This window comes from Danio aesculapii, chromosome 2 (assembly GCF_903798145.1).
Source record: "Danio aesculapii chromosome 2, fDanAes4.1, whole genome shotgun sequence".
Taxonomy (NCBI): Eukaryota; Metazoa; Chordata; class Actinopteri; order Cypriniformes; family Danionidae; genus Danio; species Danio aesculapii.
In genome coordinates, this window is record NC_079436.1 from 56,789,629 (window position 1) to 56,811,334 (window position 21,706).

Sequence of the window (21,706 nt, forward strand, 5' to 3'; positions counted from 1 at the left end):
TTTAAAAAGGCACATTTAAAGTTGATAACATAAGCAATCATTCATTTATTCATTTTCTTTTCGGCTTAGTCCCTCTATTAATCCGGGGTCGCCACAGCGGAATGAACCACCAACTTATCCAGCATATATTTTACGCAGTGGATGCCCTTCCAGCTGCAACCCATCTCTGGGAAATATCCACACACACTTATTCACACACATACTCTACGGACAATTTAGCTTACCCAATTCCCCTATAACGCATGTGTTTGGACTGTGAGGGAAACCAGAGCACCTGGAGGAAACCCACACCAACACGGGGAGAACATGCAAACTCCACACAGAAATGCCAACTTAAACCAGCAACCTTCTTGCTGTGAGGTGATTGTGCTACCCACTGCGCCACCGTGCTGCCCTAAGCAATCATTTCGCCAAAAGCTTATAAATCACACAGAATGAGTTTAAGAATGTAAAACTGTACACCGTTTCCTGTGAGGGTTGGGTTTAGGGGTAGGGTGGGGTTAGGCCAATAGAAAATACTGTTTGTACAGTATAAAACAATGGAAACCTATGGCATGTCCCCACAATTCACAAAAACAAACCTGTGTGTGTGTGTCATAACATCTATGAGAGTCTCCACCGAGATAAAGGAACAACTGTGTGTCTGTGTGTGTGTGTGTATGTGTGTCATTACATCTATGAGAGTCCCCACTGGGATATAGGAACGAGTCTGTGTGTGTGTGTGTGTGTGTGTGTATGAATGTGTCATTGCGTCTATGAGAGTCCCCACCTGGATATAGGAACAACTCTATGTGTGTGCGTGTGTGTGTGTGTGTGTGTGTGTGTGTGTGAGTGAGTGAGTGAGTGAGTGAGTGAGTGAGAGAGTCTGTATGTGTGTATGGAGACTTGCATGTATGCAAGTATGTGTGTGTGTGTGTGTGTGTTTGTTTGTGTGTGTATTTTTCTGTATATGTGTGTGTGTGTGTGTGTGTGTGTAAGAGAGGGAGAGAATGATTGTGTGTGCGTGTGTGTGTATGTGCAAGTGTGTCTACGTGTGTGTTTGTTTGTGTCCGTGTGTGCATCTTTGTGTGTATTTCTGTGTATATGTGTGTGGGTCAGTGTGCATTAGTGTGTGTGTGTGTGTGTGTGTGTGTGTGTGTGTGTGTGAGAGAGAGAGAGAGAGAGAGAGAGAGAGAGAGAATATGTGTAATTGTGTGTGTGTGTGTGTGTGTGTGTGTGTGTGTGTGTGTGTGTGTGTGTGTGTGTGTGTGAGCGATTTTGTGGGTGTCTGTTTGTGGGTGTGTATGTGAGTGTATATGGATAATTATGTGTGTGTGTGTATTTTTGTATATATGTGTGCATGAATCAGTGTGTGTGTGCATAATTGTGTGTGGGTCATTGTGCATTAGTGTCTGTGTGTGTCTGTGTGTGTGTGATTACGTCTATGAGAGTTCCCACCGGGATATAGAAACAAATCTGTGTGTGTGTGTGAGAGAGAGAATGTGTGTAATTGTGTGTGTGATTTTGTGTATTTGTGTGAGCAAGTGTGTGTGTGTGATTACGTCTTTGAGAGTCCCCACCGGAACAACTCTGTGTGTGTGTGTGTGTGTGTGTGCGTGTGTGTGTATGTGTATGTGTGTTTGACTGGTAGCACTCTTTCCTTTAGCTAATGGGCGGTAATAGTTCAGAGTCCATGGACTTTGAAAGGTTTGCACTGATTTCATGTTGATTCCATCATCAGTGTTGAGCTGAACAGCAGGACACACACACGCACACACACACACTTTAAAACTCAGGGAAATCAGGACTGAAGATGTGCTTTTTCACTCTCTAGATATTTATTTTTCAAAGCTATTTATTATTTTTTATTCACTGCCTGTATATTTCTGCTGGAGCAGATCAACGGGACTCAAGGGATATTCTCATATTAGCGTGACTGTGGTTTTTCAGATGGATTTTCCTCCAGAGATCAGTGTTTTTCTTCTGTCTCTGACAGCACCGCTGATTTTATACACAATCAACCATGTGCCCTTCTTACAAGAGTAAGTTTGCATCTTGTATTAGTATCATTGTAGAGCATTATCGCATGTTAAGGATGATTGCGTTGATGTGAAATAACACAAAAGTTGATTGAAAAACATCTTGTGGTTAAATATGTGACTTAAAAACATTGATATGAGAATTTAATGGCCTCATTTGACCATAAGAGGGCAACCAACATCAACAGCATACTTTGTTTAATCAAGATCTGATTAATGAGCTGATACTGTTTCATCAATTTCTGCAATGCTGCATGTAAATGAATATATTAAGGACTTTTGTCTGGTCAGATTTTTCACATTGTGACTTATTTTTATGAAAACACACACAAAAAAAACTCATGCAGATGTTTAGTTTTAATATTAATTATTATTGAATTCTATTAAACATTCTGTCCTACTTAAAACTTTAACTGATTCATTCATTTTCTTTTCGGCTTAGTCCCTTTATTTATCGGGGGTCGCCACAGCGGAATGAACCGCCAACTTATCCAGCATATGTTTTACACAGCGGACGCCCTTCCAACTGCAACCCAACACCGGGAAACACCCATACACTCATTGTCAATTTAGTTTATTCAATTCCCCTATAGCGCATGTGTTTGGACTGTGGGCGAAACCGGAGCACCCGGAGGAGACCCACAGCAACACAAAACATGCAAACTCCACACAGAAAAATGCCATCTGACCCAGCCGATGCTCGAACCAGCGACTTTCTTGCTGTAAGGCGATCGTAATACCCACTGTGCCACCATGCTGCCCGCTGATTTTAATCAAAAAAGGTTATTTCATTATAGTCATAAATATCAATCATGCTTTATTTGCATTATGAAATATTATCCTGATAAGTTTTGGGGGATTTCGTTCATCATGTATCATGTAGGAACTTCACCAAAGCCTCTAATAATCTAAATTTTAGAGTTGACTACAGATTTATTTTTTATATATATAAATGCATATCATTTAAATGGTAAAACTAACACAAAACATTTAAATTTAAATATTACTTAAATATATAAGAAGTATAATCACTACTATTCACTTCACAGTATTTAATAATCTTGTATTCACAGTTGCCTACAGCTTAATTTTTTTTATAATTGTATAAAATTGTAATTGCACTGTAAAAAAATTAATCTGTAAAATTTACGGTAAAAAAACGGCAGCTGTGGTTGCCAGTACTTTACCATTAAAAAAATACGGTACAAACCGTAAAAGTAATTTCTCATTTTTATGGTAAACTACCGTATCCCTACTGAAAAAAACAGCTTAAACCAGCCTAGGCTGGTTGGCTGGTTTTAGCTGGTTGACCAGCCTGGTTTTAGAGGGGTTTTGGCCACTTTCAGACTGGTTTCCAGCCATTTCCAGCCTGGTCTTAGCTGGTCAGGCTGGAAAATGACCAGCAAAAACCAGCTTGACCACCTTGCCAGGCTGGAAGCCCAGCCAAAACCAGCTATGTCCAGCTTAAACCAGGCTGGTCAAGCTGGTTTTAGCTGGATTTAGCTGGTCATTTTCCAGCCTGACCAGCTAAGACCAGGCTGGAAATGGCTGGAAACCAGCCTGGAAATGGTCAAAACCCCTCTAAAACCAGGCTGGTCAACGTGCTAAAACCAGCCAACTAGCCTAGGCTGGTTTAAGCTGGATTTTTCAGCAGGGATATCATTAATTTATAGATGTAATGTGTCTGTATTTTGAATTACCAACATCTACACATATTTTGTTACACAGTAAGACATGTCAACAGCTATATGCAGGTTGTGATGAGAAAGTTACATAAAGCTGAAAAGTATATCAGTATATAGAAGGAGCTCAGTGTCATTCTTACAGCTACTAAACACCAGTATGGTAACACATATAAAACTAAAGTCATGAAATAAACATTATCAACATTAGATGTAACATAAAATCTCTAATGTACATAACTGATGGGGAAACAAATAAAAAGATCCTTAGTAATGTCAACAAAAAGCATGAAAAGTGATGTGCCATGCAGGGAATTCTGGGAAAGTCAGTTTACGGTTATTTGCCGTATATATTAAGGAAACATACTGTTGAGCAGGTTATGGATTTTTACTGTAGCATTTTTACAGTTTTTACCATTGAAATCACAGCCATTTTTTACAGTGTATTTTACACAGCACATTTATATTTAAATACAAAACATTAATTAATATATATTAATAGTAAGAAATAATATTATTATGAAATACTTAGAAATTTCGACAAAATTGTGTCTCAAAAGTTAAAAAATGTTTCAAGCTGCTGTTTCTTTTATTCATTTTTTCCACCATATATGTTATGTTTGTTTTAGTTTTTTCATGTTGTCCTAAAAAATGGCTTCATTTTCTTAATGCAAACAATAACTTCCTGTGTTTTCACTCATTTATTTATTTATTATGATATTTTGGGATCTGATTTCAGGCATTTAGTTTGTCATTTATCTGTATTAATTCAATTACAAGCGCTTTCCCACAAACCTGTCCACTTTCAACCACTGCTACAGCAGTCTTAAAGCACACACACTTGATAGTGTACAGAATGTAGGTCATGTGGTTAAACAGGGTCAAGCGATAAACCTGCATATATACTGTACATGTTCAGAAATAAAGGCACAAAATTAGTCACTGGGGCGGTACGTTTTCAAAATGTACATTTTTGTTCGTAACAGGTCATTAAAGGTACATATTAATACCCAAAAATACAAATGTGTACCTCATAGTAACTTAAAAGGTATAAAAGTGAACATTGAAAAGGGCTAAAAGGAGCTCTTAATGGCTCTATTGTGAAACTCTTGGAATCTCAACTGAAAAACTAGACCTGTCACGATCTCTATATTTTGTCGTATGATATATTGCACCAATATATATTTACTATAAACAATAACTAATAAACAATATTACTGTCATTTTAAGACCATTCAATGCCAGTCATTATTATATAATGCCAGAATGACAATAAAATATCATCACAATGCGAGTGCACTCTTCCAAAGCACACATCATATTTTATTCTTAAGAATATTTCCTTTAATTACAGTCATTTTAACAGTTTAATAATCAGGCATTGGAATCAGAATGTGAAACGCATATGCTAAATAAATAATAATCAATGATAACACAAAAGTTCAAGGTAGTCGGCGCCAGTGGTGCAGTGGTTAGTGCGTCGACACATGCGCTCTGGTGCTCACGGCGACCCGAGTTCGATTCCCACCTCGCGGTCCTATGCCAATCCTTCCCCTCTCTCTGCTCCCCACGCTTTCCTGTCAAAACTCTCTATTGTCCTGTCCATTAAAGGTGAAAACCATGAAAGAAAAAAAAAAGTGCAAGGTAAAGAGTAACACAGGCTGTGATATCTACTACCAGATCTGTTTTCAGTCGTCAGACACCCACATGAAAATATACTCAAGTAATTTATAGTAAATACTAGTGCTTTTACCCATACTGACACTGACACCTCCAATAGAGATTGTTGCACAGCTCAAATGTTGCTAGAATTGTTTTAATGTATAGGTGATATACGGTATGTTTCATCAGCAAAAATGATTGAGATCGTGTCCATGTGTTGTGTGAGAAGTCTAAATATTAATTATTGTGACAGGCCTACCTACAAAGGTACAAAAGTGTACGCTAAAGGTTCTAATGTCCACCTGAGGTACCACCCCAGTGACAGGTTTTGTACCTTCTGAGTGTGTAAAAGAAATCTGTATAATATATGGTTAAAAAGCCCAATGATACACTGAAACAATGATCAATTGGATTTACTAAAAAAAAAATTAAGGTAAGTGGTTGCAAACTATTTAGATGGGCTGAATTTAAACAAATAATTAAGTTTGTTTGTTTAAATTCAGCCCATATAAACTGTTTGCAAAAAAATACTTTGAAAAAAATTATTAATTGAATTAACTATATTTTTTAGTGTATTTACTATTAAAAATATGGTTAAAACTGTAAATTAAATGTCAAATTGTTACGGTAATCTTCCATATTTCATTCATTTATAGTGTTAACACACGAATGTATTGATGTACAAACATCTACACATAATATACTTTGTTTTATAGACAAAAACAGTCATAAGCAAATGGTAAAAGACATTCATTTATTCATTTTCCTTTGGCTTAATCCCTTATTTATCAGAGGTCGCCACAGCGGAATGAACCACTAACTATTCAAGCATTTGTTTAATACAGCGGATGCCCTTCCAGCCACAACCCAGTACTGAGAAACACTTATACACTCTTGCAGTCACACACACTGTCATACACTACGGCCAATTTAGTTCATCAATTCCCCTATAGCGCATGTGTTTGGACTGTGGGGGAAACCGGAGCACCCGGAGGAAACCTTCACCAACACAGGGGGAACATGCAAACTCCACACAGAAATGACAACTGACCCAAGAGGGACTTGAATCAGCGACCTTTTTGCTGTGAGGCCACAGTGCTAACCACTGAGCCACCATGTCACCACCTGGGAAAGTCAATTCATGGTTTTTCACTTTATATATTAAGGGAACTTACTGTCACCCAGATTCCGGATTTTTACTGCAGTGTTTCCCAACCCTGTTCCTGAAGGCACACCAACAGTACACATTTTCAAGCTCTCCCTAATCAAACACACCTGAATCAACTCATCATAACATCAGAAGAGACTCCAACACCTGAAGTTTATGGGTCAGAAAAGGGAGACATCCAAAATATGTACTGTTGGTGTGCCTTCAGGAACAGGGTTGGAAAACACTGTTTTACTGTAGCATTCGTTAACCACTGAAATCACAGCTATTTTTAATGCTTACTCTTCATTTTAATGAATGCATGTGATGTGTGAAGTGACGTGTTTGTCTCCTGTCAGTCCTCAGGTTATGTTGACTATAGGCATCACAGTTCTTACAACAATATTCCTCCTGGCAAACCTCAGTGTCAAGAGTAAGAAATCTACAGACCCTCTGTTCTACGGTAAGAACGAAACTAACATATGCAACAGAAAATAAGATCACACTTTAACTAGGATAATTAGGGTAAAGTTAGGGTAATTAGGCAAGTCATTGTATAACAGGGGTTTATTCTGTAGACAATCCAAAACTAATATTGCTAATAATAAACGGGGCTAATAATATTGACCTTAAAATGGTTTTAAAAAAATGAAACACTGCTTTTATTCTAGCTGAAATAAAACAAATAAGACTTTCTCTAGAAGAAAAAATATTATAGGAAATACTGTGAAAAATTCCTGAATCTGTTCAACATCATTGGGCGAAAAATTTAGACTTTAACTGTATATAGTAAAGTGTATTATAATTGAGGCCAGACGGAATCTGCGGACGTTTTTTGCTGTTTCTGCTGAGAATTTTGGTAAAAATCTGCAAATTTCTGCGGAATTATCATAAATAAAACCTTAAAATATGAAATAAAAAATAATATATTTTTAACTTTTATCCAAATCCAATTAGATTCACTTTATTTGGTAAACAAAGCAAGTCTCTCATATAATTTCTCTACTAAAAGACAGAAAAGATTACTGTACAAACTGCACTGTACATAAATTAGATGAACATTTTCACATTAGTCAATAATATTACTGTAATAAATTAAAAACTGAATGAATATAGATTTACACACGTTTACACAAGTAAATAAACAGAATTAATGATGGGCTAAATATCTGCGGAAAATCTGCGGAACTCTGCGTGTGCAGATTCTGTGTGGGCCTAATTATAATGTATAAAATGCATGAGTCCAAAAGATGCGAGTGAAGAAACTCTTCGAGCTGCATGATGTAAATGCACCTCCACCTGGACCAGCGTGAGGATCATTAACTCACTGTTCAGGACAGAAATCAATAACTGAAGAAGAAAATAAAGTGAAAGACAGAGTGAGACTGAAAACGAAGAGAAGAGAGAGAGAGAGAGAGAGAGAGAGAGAGAGAGAGAAAGCAGAGGTGATGTTTACAATTTGTGTGTGTGTGTGTGTGTGTGTGTGTGTGTGTGTGTGTGTGTGTGTGTGTTGCAGTGTTTGCGCTGTTTTCCTTCACTTCTGTTGTCAGCATCACAAATGCGCTGCAGCAGGACGGATTCATCAAAGGCTTCATGGACTTTTATATAAGCAAGGTCAGAGACACAAACACACACACACACACACACACACACACACACGGAAGTTCATGGTGAAAATTACAATAGGAAAATATTTGTAATGTTATTGTAAGTATTATTGTAAATATTTTTTAATTAAAACATGATTTCATACACATAACTACACATAAAATATTTGTATAACATATATCAGGGAGGGGCGTCACGGTGGCGCAATGGGTATCATGATCGCCTCACAGCAAGGTGGTAGCTGGTTCAAGCCTCGGCTGGGTCAGTTGATATTTCTGTGTGGAGTTTGCATGTTGCATGTTGGCATGGATTTCCTCCCACTGCTCTGGTTTCCCCCACAGTCCAAACACATGCGCTATAGGTGAATTGGGAAGGCTAAATTGTCTGTAGTGTGTGTGTGTGAATGAGTGTTTATGGATGTTTCCCAGAGATGGGTTGCAGCTGGAAGGGCATCCTCTGCGTAAAACGTATGCTGGATAAGTTGGCGGTTCATTCAGCTGTGGCGACCCCAGATTAATAAAGGGACTAAGCCGAAAAGAAAATGTATGTATATTAGGGATGTACCGATCAGGCGTTTTTGCCCTCGAGTCCGAGTCATTTGATTTTGAGTATCTACCGATACCGAAACCCGATCCGATACTTCTATAATACATAAAAAAAAATAATAAAGAAGCTAATTTTATTTAATTCACCTTATTTTACTATTCAACAACTCCGTTAAGAACCAGAGCACTTCTGTGAGGGAGCTTGAACGATCAAGTAATAAATTAAATCCATTCTTCACTTTTGGATTTTAGTGCAATAGTAAATATAAAAATCTATTATAAAAACAAACAGCACCTCCGCTTAAAATACCCAGCAGGCAATCCTAAGTTTACATATTTCACAGTTTGCTATGACAATGTTGTCGTCATTAACTTTAAAACCTCCAGACTGCAGACATACTCGCACTTTCCACTTCAAGCTTTTTAACCAATCTGCAACAAAGTGATGTCATGCCACACACGTTGCGGTTTCTGTGTGGTCAAGAAAGAGGTCTAACTCTATACAAGTCCTGATCGAGTCTGAAACCGCGTGAAGGGGCCCAACTTCCGATCGGGTGATCGGATCTGGACATTCCTACTGTACATCAATCATATTATACATATGCAGTTGAAGTCAGAATTATTAGCCCTCCTGAATAATTAGCCCCCCCTGTTTATTTTTTCCCCAATTTCTGTTTAGCGGAGAGCAGATTTCTCAACACATTTCTAATCATAATAGTTTTAATAACTCATCTCCAATAACTGATTTATTGTATCTTTGTCATGATGACAGCAAATAATATTAGACTAGATATTTTCAAGGTGCGTAAAAAATGTGCTGGATAAGTTGGCGGTTCATTCCGCTGTGTCGACCCCGGATTAATAAAGGGACTAAGCCGAAAAGAAAATGAATGAATGAATGACTAGATATTCTTCAAGACACTTCTATACAGCTTAAAGTGACATTTAAAAGGTTTAACTAGGTTAATTAGGTTAACTTGGCAGGTTAAGGGAATTAGGCAAGTTATTGTAAAACGATGGTTTGTTCTGTAGACTATCGAAAAAATATAGCTTAAAGGGGCTAATAATATTGACCTTAAAATGTTTTTAAAAAAAATTTTTAAACTGCTTTTATTCAAGCTGAAATAAAAGAAATAAGACTTTCTCCAGAGGAAAAAAATATTATCAGACATACTGTGAAAATTTTCTTGCTCTGTTAAACATCATTTGGCAAATATTTAAAAAAGAAAAAAAAATTATAAATTTTTAATTTAAATATTAAATTTTATATATATATATATATATATATATATATATATATATATATATATATATATATATATATATATATATATATATATATATATATATATATATATATAATATCTTTTATCCATCTCCTGTCAGAATTGGTATAAATGACATAGATGATATCGGTTTTGTTACAATCAATATTATATCATTATCATGCGTATTTATTGTGTACTAAAATATTTTATAGCTATATTTTATTTGTAAAAAATGTCATTGCATAATAATATGATATAACAATGCTGATTGCAAACAAATAGGCATAGACAACAATCATGACATTATGAGTTCCATTATGACAGAAAATAAAATGAATTAAATGTAAATTTTAATTACATTAATTTAATACACTGAAAAGCATGTCATCATAATAGCACACAACTGATGCATTTCCTAAAATCCTTTAGTTTATCTGGTACACTTCAAAATGGAGCTTAAAAACATTGCAAAAAAATTATTCTTATAGTATTATTGTCTTGTTTTCCAGAACAAATATCTTAAATAAAGACATATTTTACTTAAATACCAAGATTAAATCAATTTATGCAGAAAACATGTCTACTGATGTCAGAAAAACTACAAGTTTTCTATTTTATGACCGCATTTTCAGATATTCATTCTAATTTTAAGCATAAAAGTTACTTTATTTCTATAAAACAGGACCTATTATGTGTCATTTTGCTTCTCAAGTAAATGTCTCTTGATTTAGACAGCTTTAAAGGGGATATATTATGCAAAAATCACTTTTATAAGGGGTTTAAACACAGTTGTGTGTCAGCAGTGTGTGAAAATATCCAGCTTCTAATGGTAAAACTGTAGTTTTATAACCACACTTGATAAAAACAGTCTGCAGAAACACTTTGATTGACATTCTCCCTTTGTACGTGTCATCAGAAAGGGTAAGCCCCGCCCACTAGTGACCATCTCTCCCTTGTTAGCATAAACAGCCCTAAGTGAGAAGCAGTCGTCCGCCATAGAGTTTTCATCTGCTGAAGATAATGTCAGCAATTAAGAGCATTATAAATGTAGAGCATTAAAAATGTTGTCTACTTCTGTTAACATTTTCACATTCATTTTTGAATCTGCCACTATGCTGACACACAGGCATTTGTAGCTCCGCCCTATTCTGAAAGAGCACTCATTTGAATTTAAAGAGACAGTCACCAACACATCACAATTAGGATCAAAGCCTGAAGGTGTCAGTTTCAGAGAGTGCTCAAACGTTATTTTGTTTACAACAAACATTACCACACACACACACACACACACACACACACACCACACACACACACACACACACACACACACACACACACACACACACACACACACACACACACACACACTTTACATCTTGTAAAAAGGGTAAACATAGGTCTCCTTTAAACATTTGTACTGAAGTAGATCACTTTTTTTTAAGTGCATTATTAATGATGGATAATGTTCTTACTTGTACTGTTGTTGTAGGCAGAGCCGTATCTAAACACAGCTCACGGTGTGATGATGAGCTACTGGGACGGCGTGATTCACTACAGTCTGCTGCTCTTCATGATCCACTGCATGAGCGAAGGGTAAAAATCATCATCACGACGGAATATATCATCTGTTCATATCAACACGTCACATCAAATCATTACATCTGAAGCTGAAATTAATGGACTAGCTTAAAGACAATATTATTAGCCCTCTTGTGAACTTTTAATTCTTTTTATTGATATTTCCCAAGTGCAGTTTATTTTTTATATTTATAAACATAATAGATTTAATAACTCATTTCTTATATATTTGACATGACAGTATTTTACTAGATATTTTGCAAAAATACTAGTATTAAAGCATTATTCCGTGCAATTTAAATGCTTAACCAGGTTAATTAGGGTAAAGTTAGGGTAATTAGGCAAGCCATTGTTTAACAAGACTATCCAAAACAAATATTGCTTAAGGGGGCTAATAATATTGACCTTAAAATGGCTTTTAAAAATTAAAAACTGCTTTTATTCTAGCCTAAATAAAACAAATTAGACTTGGTGAATAACAAAATTCCAAAATTGAGTGATCTTAACCTCATCTATCTCCTCAATAGGAAAAGGGTGATCTAGACATTGATTAAAAAAATTCTCATCAGCTCAAAGTCAGATAATTTCAGTCCCACAGCCAAAGTCCAAAAAGACTGGGCAGAAGCTCCTACCTCCAACCCCTGCTGCCGCTCAGCTGCCAATGCCTGACAACGAAGCAACTGCTCCCCTTTGGATGCTGGTGGAAAATTTTGAAGACTCATCCTTCAACCAAAAATAGGAAAAACAAAAATGGAGAAATGTATATTCTGCTGCTGGATCTTGGTGTGGCCTTTGGATTATGTCATGATAGGGTTTTACAAAAACAAGAAAAGATCCAAGTGCAGCCAACATAATTTATTAAGCAAAACAACGATGATCCAAAAAACACAGCGCAGACAAGAAACGAGCAGGAATACAAAAACAAGTGAAACCACAAACGGGAAGTTCAGACAAGAAACAAATCAGGAATCCAAAACATCGAGAAGATAAAAAACAAAGGGATCGATCAAACAAACAAACAAACAAACAAACAAACAAACAAACAAACAAACAAACAAACCACAAGTAGCAAAAGCACAAAGCAAAAATCTAAAGGTGACTAAAACACAACAGAACAGGCTTTATAAAGACAGGACTCAATTAAACAAATAAGGAACAGCTGAAAACACTGAGCGATCACGTGTGCAGGGATGCATCCAAAAACCAAACAAATGCTAGTGCCCTCAATTATCCACATGCTATTAAGTTAATAACCATAAATTAAGTTAATAACCATGTAAAGAGACCTTTTTTCATTCATTTTTTTTTCGGCTTAGTCCAGGCATGGGCAAACTCGATCCTCGAGGGCCGGTGTCCCTGCAGACTTTTGCTCCAACACTAATTAAACACACCTGAAAACCCTAATTAGTGTCTTCAAGATCACTAGAAAGCTACAAGCAGGTGTGTTTGATTAGGGTTGGTGCAAAACTATGCAGGGACACCGGCCCTCCAGGATCGAGTTTGCCCATCCCTGGCTTAGTCCCTTTATTAATCTGGGGTCGCCACAGCAGAATGAACCACCAACTTATCCAGCGAATGCCCTTCCAGCTGCAACCCATAACTGGGATACATCCATACACACTCATTCACACACATACACTACGGACAATTTAGCCTATAATTCACCTATAGCGCATATGTTTGGACTGTGGGGGAAACCGCAGCACCAACTCCATACAAAAATGCCAACTGACCCAGCCGAGGCTCGAACCAGCGACCTTCTTGCTGTGAGGCGAAAGTTCTACCCACTGCGCAGCCCAAGAGACCTTTTTTAAAAATGTAAAAAATCTCAAATGTATAGCTTATAACTACAAAACAACAAATGTCATTCATTTTCTTTTCAGCTTAGTCACTTTATTAATCAGGGGTCGCCACAGTGGAATAACCCACCAATTTATCCAGCACGTTTTACGCAGCAGATGCCCTTCCAGCTGCAACCCATCGCTGGGAAACATCCACAGATACTCATTCACACACATACACTATGGAAAATTTAGCTTACCCAATTCACCTGTACCGCATGTCTTTGAACTGTGGGGGAAACTGGAGCACCCGGAGGAAACCCATGCGAACGTGGGGAGAACATGCAAACTCCACACAGAAACGCCAACTGACCCAGCCGAGGCTCGAACCAGCGACCTTCTTGCTGTGAGGCGGCAGCACTACCTACTGCGTCACTACGTTGTCAACAACAAATATGTAATGTTTAGCACAGTTGCCTCACAGCAAGAACGTCACTGGTTCTATTCAATTCAATTCAATTCACCTTTATTTGTATAGCGCTTATACAATGTAGATTGTGTCAAAGCAGCTTCACATAAAAGGTCACAGTAAATAGGAACAGTGTAGTTCAGTTTTCAGTGTTTTAGTTCAGTTCAGTTGAGCTCAGTTCAGTGTGGTTTAATAATCACTACTGAGAGTCCAAATACTGAAGAGCAAATCCATCGATGCGCAGCTCTACAGATCCTGAACCATGCAAGCCAGTGGCGACAGCGGAGAGGGAAAAAAAACTTCACTAAAGGCGGAAGTGAAGAAAAAAACCTTGAGAGAAACCAGACTCAGTTGGGCACGACCATTTTAATTTCTCCGCTGGCCAAACGTCTTGTGCAGAGCTGCAGTCTCAGTGGCGGAGGCTGGAAGCTGGCCTCAGCGAAGACTCGTCTGTCCCTGGAGCGTCACAGGAATCAGTCTCATGTTCTCCACTCCTCCATGACCATCACAGTAGCTGCTCAGGATACGGCCTGGTCCAGGATATGGAAACCTTGGGATCATCTCGTCGTTGGTCTTGGATCGAATCAGTGACTCTGCATAGTCTGAGGGCCTCGGGAAGAGTATCCCCAGGTGGAAATGGAGAATAAAGAAAATAATTAGCGTAGCTGATGTTCACAGTGTATATCAACAAGATGCAGAACCTGTGTGGAAGCCCGCTAAGTGGTGCACTAAGTGTATGCTTTACTGAACAGATAGGTCTTTAATCTAGTTTTGAATTGGGAGAGTGTGTCTGAGCCTCGGACGTTATCAGGAAGGCTATTCCAGAGTTCAGGAGCTATAAATGAGAAGGCTCGACCTCCTTTACTCGACTTTGGTATTCTAGGTACTACCAGAACCCCTGAGTTTTGAGACCTTAAAGAGCGAGTTGGATTGTAGCGAGACAGAAGATTGGTTAGATAAACAGGAGCTAGATTATTTAAAGCTTTTTATGTAAGAAGCAATATTTTAAATTCAATACGAAACTTAACAGGCAGCCAGTGTAAGGAGGATAAAATTGGGGTGATGTGATCAAATTTTCTAGACCTGGTAAGAACTCTGGCAGCTGCATTTTGTACTAATTGAAGTTTGTTAATAGAGGATGCTGGGCAGCCAGCAAACAGAGCATTACAGTAGTCCAGCCTAGAAGTCATAAAAGCATGGACTAGCTTTTCTGCATCTGAGATGGATAGCATACTTCGTAACTTAGCGATATTTCTCAGATGAAAGAAAGCAGTTTTTGTGACATGGGATATATGATTTTTAAAAGTTAAATTACTGTCTAATATGACACCCAGATCTTTTATAGTAGAGCTAACGCTAACTTTGTATCCCTCTAATTGCAGATTGAGTTGTGAGATCTGCTGTGTACAGGATTTTGGCCCAATAATAGTCCTTACCAAACCAGCCAACATTTCTATGCGGAGTTTGCTCGTTCTCCCTGTGCACACGTGGGTTTCCCCCGGGTTCCCCAGTTTCCTACCACCGTCCAAAAACATGCAAGTTAAGTTAATTGACTAATCCAAATCGCCACTATAGATATGCTCCTAGTAAGTAGTTATCTCTTAAGAGCAATCCCTATCTGTTTATTAGCTACTACAGCAGGGAAGTTTCGAAATCTACCTGAGCTCAACCTCCTTTCTCACACTGCAACGGGAGGGAGCCCCGGGCTTGAGGATCTTATGAGCTAAGGGCTCTCTACCGGGACAGCATGCCAAACAAGCTTAATAATCAATCATCAGCTAAGTGTGAACTCTTGAAATGAAAATAAATGAGGGGGATGAATAAAATCAGTCCCTATAAACCCATCACATTTACACTGCCGTAATATTTCTCACTCATTGTAATCTTTGACCCATTTCCAAAGAGTTTAAGTACTCTGACTATTTTTCATCTGCTTATATGACACAGATGAAGACGGTTTTCATCATTTTAAAATAAAGTATACAAATATTAACCTGTAAAATGGCAATGCGCTGGTGCAGTGGGTAGCACTTTCGTCTCACAGCAAGAAGGTCGCTGGTTTGAGCCTCAGCTGGGTCAGTTGGCATACTGTGCGGAGTCTGCATGTTCTCCCTGTGTTGACGTGGGTTTCCTACGGGTGCTCTGGTTTCCCCTACAAGTCCAAACACATGCGCTATAAGTGAATTGGGTAAGCTAAAATTGACTATAGTGTGTGTGAATGAGTGTGTATGGATGTTTCCCAGTGATGAGTTGTGGCTGGAAGGGCATCCGCTGTGTAAAACTATATGCTGGATAAGTTGGCGGTTCAATCCGCTGTGGTGACTCCTGATTAATAAAAGGAATAAGCTGAAAAGAGGATGAATGAATGACCTATGAAATGTTAATTTGGTGACTATATTGATCTGCGACTTCTACAGAAGCCAAGACATTGATGTGAACAGTGTTTGTTTAATATGTGCTGTTTTTCTGCTCTCAGGAAGCCATTTCGCAGTCTTGGTCTATTATGGGCAGGATCTATGATCACCAGTCAGATCGTAGTAATCTCTGGCGTCATAGTAGGTGAGAAAGTCACCTCATGTACTCTAGATCTGAGCTGTGTTTTTGCTAAAAGTTTGTTTTGAGTCAAACTCAGTGCTATATTAATGTGTGTATTCAGGTAAATATGGGAAAAACCTGGTTCCTGCTCTGTGTAGACATGGCCCGGCTTTGCTTTTATCCATATGGGCGGCGGCGAAGCTTTTCAATAGGCCGAGGGAGCTGTCAATCATTCCTGCTGACAAGGTGACGATACAGATGATGATGATGATGTCACACACACTAATAATCACATCAGATCTACTGCGTGATTGACTACATAGCCGGTCAAAACTCTAATGGCTAACGCATGGCTGCTTCTCACTCAGGGTTGTTTATGCTAATGAGGGAGAGATGATCACTTGTGGGCGGGGCTTACCTTCTCTGATGACACGTACAAAGGGAGAATGTCAATCAAGGGTGTTTTTTATTAAGTGTGATTATACACAATTTAATTAATTCATTTTTACCATTAGAGGCTGGATATATTCACACACTGCTGACACACAACTGTGTTTAAACCCCTTATGAAGGTGATTTTCGCATAATAGGTGCCCTTTATTAGTTAAGTTTGTTGTGTGCAGCTGCAGCAGGAGCAGAAGAAAACACTGCTGTCCCGACCTGTAGATCTGCTGCTGACGCTCGGCCTGCTGGGAAACATGGCCTTTAATGCCTTCAGAGGGTTTGTAAGTGTCCTCACATCCATCTATCCAAAATCCATCCAACCAAAATCCACTCATCCACCCATCCATCCTTCCATCCAAATTTCACCCATCCATCCATTTAAAATCCATCCATCTAAAATCCATCCACCCATCCATTCATACACCAACCCATTCATCCATCCACCCATCCATCCATCCATCCAAATTTCTTATGCCCATCCATCTAAAATCCACCCATCCATCCACCAACACATTCATCCATCCACCCATCCATCCATCCATTCATCCAAATTTCTTACACCCATCCATCTAAAATCCACCCATCCATCCATCCATCCATCCATCCATCCATCCATCCATCCATCCATCCATCCATCCATCCATCCATCCAAAAATCATCCATCCATCCACCCACCAACCCATCCACCCACCAAAACCATTCAAAATTCACCTATCTAAAATCCATCCATCCATCAATCCACCCACCCACCCATCCAACCATCCAAAATCCACCCATCCATTCAAAAATCATCCATTCATCCGTCCACCCACGATCTCATCCACTCACCCAGGGGCGGACTGGGAAAGCACCAAAACCACCCAAAATCCATCCACTCAAAATCCTTCCATCCATCCATCCATCCACCCACCTATCCATCCATCCATCCACCCATTCATCTATCCAAAATCCACCCATCCAACCATCCAAAATCCACCCATCCATCCAAAAAACATACATCCATCCACCCATCCAAAATCCATCAGTCCACCCACCCAGCCATCAATCCATCCAATTCATCCATCCACCAATCTATCAATCTCAAATCCACCCATCCATCAATCCATTCATCCACCCACCCAACAATCCATCCATCCAAAATCCACCAACCCATCCATAAAACATTACATCCACCCACCCACCAATCCATCCATCTATCTATCTATCCATCCAAAATGCACCAATCCATCCACCCATCCATCAATCCACCCATCAATCTATCCATCATTTATTCTGTTCCTCATTCATCTCCATCTTTATAATCTCCATCAGGTTGTTCTGGAATGTTCTCTGGATCTGTGTTTCTCCTACATCTATCAGTACGAGCCCTACATGAAGGACAGCGTTGGCTTTCCTAAAGTCACGGTCAGTGTTTTTGCTGCTTGTTCAAACATACATAATGTTTTATGTTCAATCCATTGAAATTTGTTAAGTTAACTTAATTGGTTTATTTTCAGGTCCTTTTATTCAGAATTAGAATTAGAATTGAATCAGAATTTTCAGATAGTTTTTCTGGAGATGCTCATTAATAATGATGATTTATTGGCTGCAGATGCTGGTGCTGCTCTTCTATGTGTTTCCGCTGTTGTTTGCATGTGTTTACGGGCTTCACACTCCTGGTTGTATGTGGATGTTGGACTGGACACTCGTCCTCGCTGGAGCTGTGGCTCAGGTACACACACTGAAAACATCAATGACAATAACCACTAAAACTACCATATGGACAAAACCAACTCATGGGTTAAAAAGTGTCATTTGAATTTATTATTTACACTTATTGAACTTATTGAATTGAAATTATTAGCTCAACTCTGGGTTTGTCCATATTTGACTCAATGTTGGGTTAAAAAAAAAAATTCTTAGAGTGGAGTAACATTTTTCCATGTCCAAATGGTCCAAAATATCCTTCAGATACAGAAGCACTAATGTATAATATGCACTTTAAAAACTGGGTCGTTGTAATTAAACTTTGGGTCAAATATGAACAAAACCAACTGGTGAGTTGGAAAATGTAATTTAAATTTATTTGAAAAGCAAAATCAACTTTATGATGGGTTTATGTATATCTGACCCAACATTGGGTTAAAAAAGTAGTTAAAGTTTATATTCAAATAGCCCAAAATGCCCTTCAGAAACAATCAATAATGTATAATATGCACACCCAAAAAATGAAACACTGCATTGCTTTAACCCAAAGTTGGGTCAAATAGGGACAAAATGAATTGTTGGGTTAAAACAACCCATCATTTTAGACTGTAGTTAAATTGTATGTCCAAATGAGCTAACTAAACCTTATGTTTGTCCATATTTGACCCAACCAGGTGTAGTAATTTTTTAATGTAATTAAAATTTTATTGAAAAACTAAATCAACCTAACATTGGGTTATCTGACCCAACATTGGCTTAAAACAACCCAGCATTTTTAGACTGTAGTTAGACTGTTAGACTGTAGTTAAATTGTATGTCCAAATAGGCCACAAAATGACCTTCAGAGACAGAAGCAATAATGTATAATATGCACTTTAAAAAGCCGGGTTGTCATAACCCAATGTTGGGTCATATATGGACAAATCCAACTGGTTGGTTAAAAGATGTAATTTAAATTTAATAATAAAAAAAAATAAATCAAAACAACTTTGGGTTTGTCCATATTTGACTCAATGTCAGGTTAAAATAACCCAGCATTTTTTTAAAAAGGTATTTAACTTTTTATGTCCAAATGAGCCAAAAATGTCCTTCAAAGACAGAAGCAATAGTGTATAATATGAATAAACTTAAAAAACGCTGGGTTGTCGTAACTCAATGTTGGGTCAAATATGGACAAATTCAACTGGTGGGTTAGAACATGTCATTTAAATTTATTTGAAAAAAAAAACAAACAAAATCAACTTAATGTTAGGTTTGTCCATATCTGACCCAACGCTGGGTTAAAACAACCCAGTGTTTTTTAGAGTCTAGTTCAATTTTATGTCGAAATAGACCAAAAATGTTGCTGGGTTGTCGTAACTCAATGTTGCGTCAAATATGGACAAATTCAACTGGTGGGTTAAAAAGTGTCTTTTAAATTTAATGTTAAGTTGATTTACTTTTTTCAAGGAAATTTAAATGTAAAAGGTTACTACACAGGGTTGGGTCAAATATGTACAAACATAATATTCATTTATTCATTTTCTTTTCGGCTTAGTCCCTTTATTAATCTGGTGTCGCCACAGCAGAATGAACCGCCAACTTTTCCAGCATATGTTTTATGCAGCAGATGCCCGTTCAAGTTGCAACCCATCACTGGGAAACACCCATACACTACAGACAATTTAGCTTACCCAATTCACCTATACCACGTTTTTTGACTTGTGGGGGACACCGGAGCACCCGGAGGAAACCCATGTGAGGCGAACGTGCTACCCACTGTGCCACCATGCAGCACACAAACAGAACATTTAGTTAATTATTACAGTTAAAGCCGAATGACACTTTTTAATAGTTAGGGTTGGAGAGTTTTTGTTTTGTTGAGTGTAAATGTTAATGTAATTTAAATTTAATGTAAAAAAATAAGGCCAATGTTTAGGTGTGTCCATATTTGACCCAAAATATGGTGATAACAACCCAGCATTTTCTAGAATGTGCTATCTGATATCTGTGTGTGTGATGTGTGCACAGACTCAGTGGACTCACCTCGGCGCATCGCTTCATTCTCGCACACCGTTCACATACCGGATCCCAAAAGACGAGTGGCGGTCGGTGGTCCTGCTGAACCTGCTGACAGCAGCACTTCCCATCCTGCTCGCCCTGCGATGTTACGCCAAACAAAGCTTCTTCATCAGAGTCCATCCAGAAGAACAGACCCGCAACGGCAAGAAGAACAACTGACAGATCTGCAGTGCCCACATCCACGGACTGACAGAACACAACTAAAGATTCATGCTGTAACCAGTCTCTAAAAGATCTCTAATCTGTTAAATAATTACATTACACTGGAGGGCTAATAATTCTCTACTCAATTATATTCATTCATTTTCCTTCGGTTTAGTCCACAGTGGAATGAACCGCCAACTATTCTGGCATATGTTTTATGCAGCGGATGCCCTTCCAGCCGCAAACCAGTACTGGGAAACACCCATACACTCTTACATTCACACACACTCATACACTACGGCCAGTTTAGTTCATCAATTCCCCTATAGCGCATGTGTTTGGACTCTGGGAGAAACCAGAGTACCCGGAGGAAACCCACGCCAACACCGGGAGAACATGCAAACTCCACACAGAAATGCCAACTGACCCAGCTGAGGCTTGAACCAGCGACCTTCTTGCTGTGAGGCAATAATGCTAACCACTGAGCCACCATGTCGCCCATTCTAAGTCTTTATAACATTATTTAAAGTCTTAAAAGTCTTCATTTTATTTTACTGTCAGTATCAGTGTGATTAAAGCTATATCGGACAAATGCCTGATTTTATTTATTTTTTTAATATGAAGGTGAACACAGAAAGGACTAAATATGGATTTAAAATCATATTATTGGGCTTTATTGGCTAAAACTACTGCAATGTGTTTTCTTTTGTACAGTGTGTCTTGATTTTGTGAGTGTGTGGAATGGTGGAAACTACTAAACTCCAGGAGGTTTATCTCTGGTCAGTTGGTAAAAGCTCAATAAATATGGACTCTGGACTAGTTTACGTCACTGTCAGAGATGTTTGAGAACCGCTGATGCTCAGGGTGTGTCCTGAATGTCTGTCTGTGCATGTTTAGTAGATTTTTTTTTCTCTAAATTCAAAGTGTTTAAACACTAGCTCTGAGACCAAAAAAATCTGATGTTTAGTTAATCCTAGAGCTTTCATAACCGCTAAATTCAGCTTAGACCTTCAAACTGGACCTTCAAACAAATGTGTTAAAAGATAATATAATAGGTTAACATGTTAAATCACGCTAA

The 21,706-nt window shown here is 38.2% G+C and overlaps 1 protein-coding gene across 2 annotated transcripts; it reads left to right on the plus strand.

Annotated features, from left to right (window-relative positions):
- The first annotated feature begins 1,732 nt into the window (after positions 1 to 1,732).
- tm6sf2a (transmembrane 6 superfamily member 2a) lies at positions 1,733 to 21,452 on the plus strand. Of its 2 annotated transcripts, none has more exons than XM_056446195.1 (10): positions 1,733 to 2,021; positions 6,869 to 6,972; positions 8,026 to 8,123; positions 11,420 to 11,523; positions 16,235 to 16,317; positions 16,415 to 16,539; positions 16,917 to 17,018; positions 18,049 to 18,141; positions 18,329 to 18,448; positions 20,434 to 21,452. In XM_056446195.1, the coding sequence occupies exons 1-10, from the start codon at positions 1,930 to 1,932 to the stop codon at positions 20,641 to 20,643; spliced, it is 1,131 nt and encodes a 376-aa protein (XP_056302170.1). In that variant the 5' UTR covers positions 1,733 to 1,929; the 3' UTR covers positions 20,644 to 21,452. The 2 variants fall into 2 exon arrangements, with proteins under 2 accessions (XP_056302170.1, XP_056302181.1); XM_056446206.1 differs by having other exon boundaries at positions 16,923 to 17,018.
- Positions 21,453 to 21,706: the final 254 nt, after the last annotated feature.

Bases quoted from the DNA above. Each gene is read 5' to 3' on its own strand.
- tm6sf2a (XM_056446195.1), top strand. From the start codon at position 1,930: ATGGATTTTCCTCCAGAGATCAGTGTTTTTCTTCTGTCTCTGACAGCA. The intron at 18,142-18,328 runs GTCAGTGTTTTT...TATTGGCTGCAG, and splicing joins TTGGCTTTCCTAAAGTCACG to ATGCTGGTGCTGCTCTTCTA. The intron at 18,449-20,433 runs GTACACACACTG...ATGTGTGCACAG, and splicing joins TCGCTGGAGCTGTGGCTCAG to ACTCAGTGGACTCACCTCGG.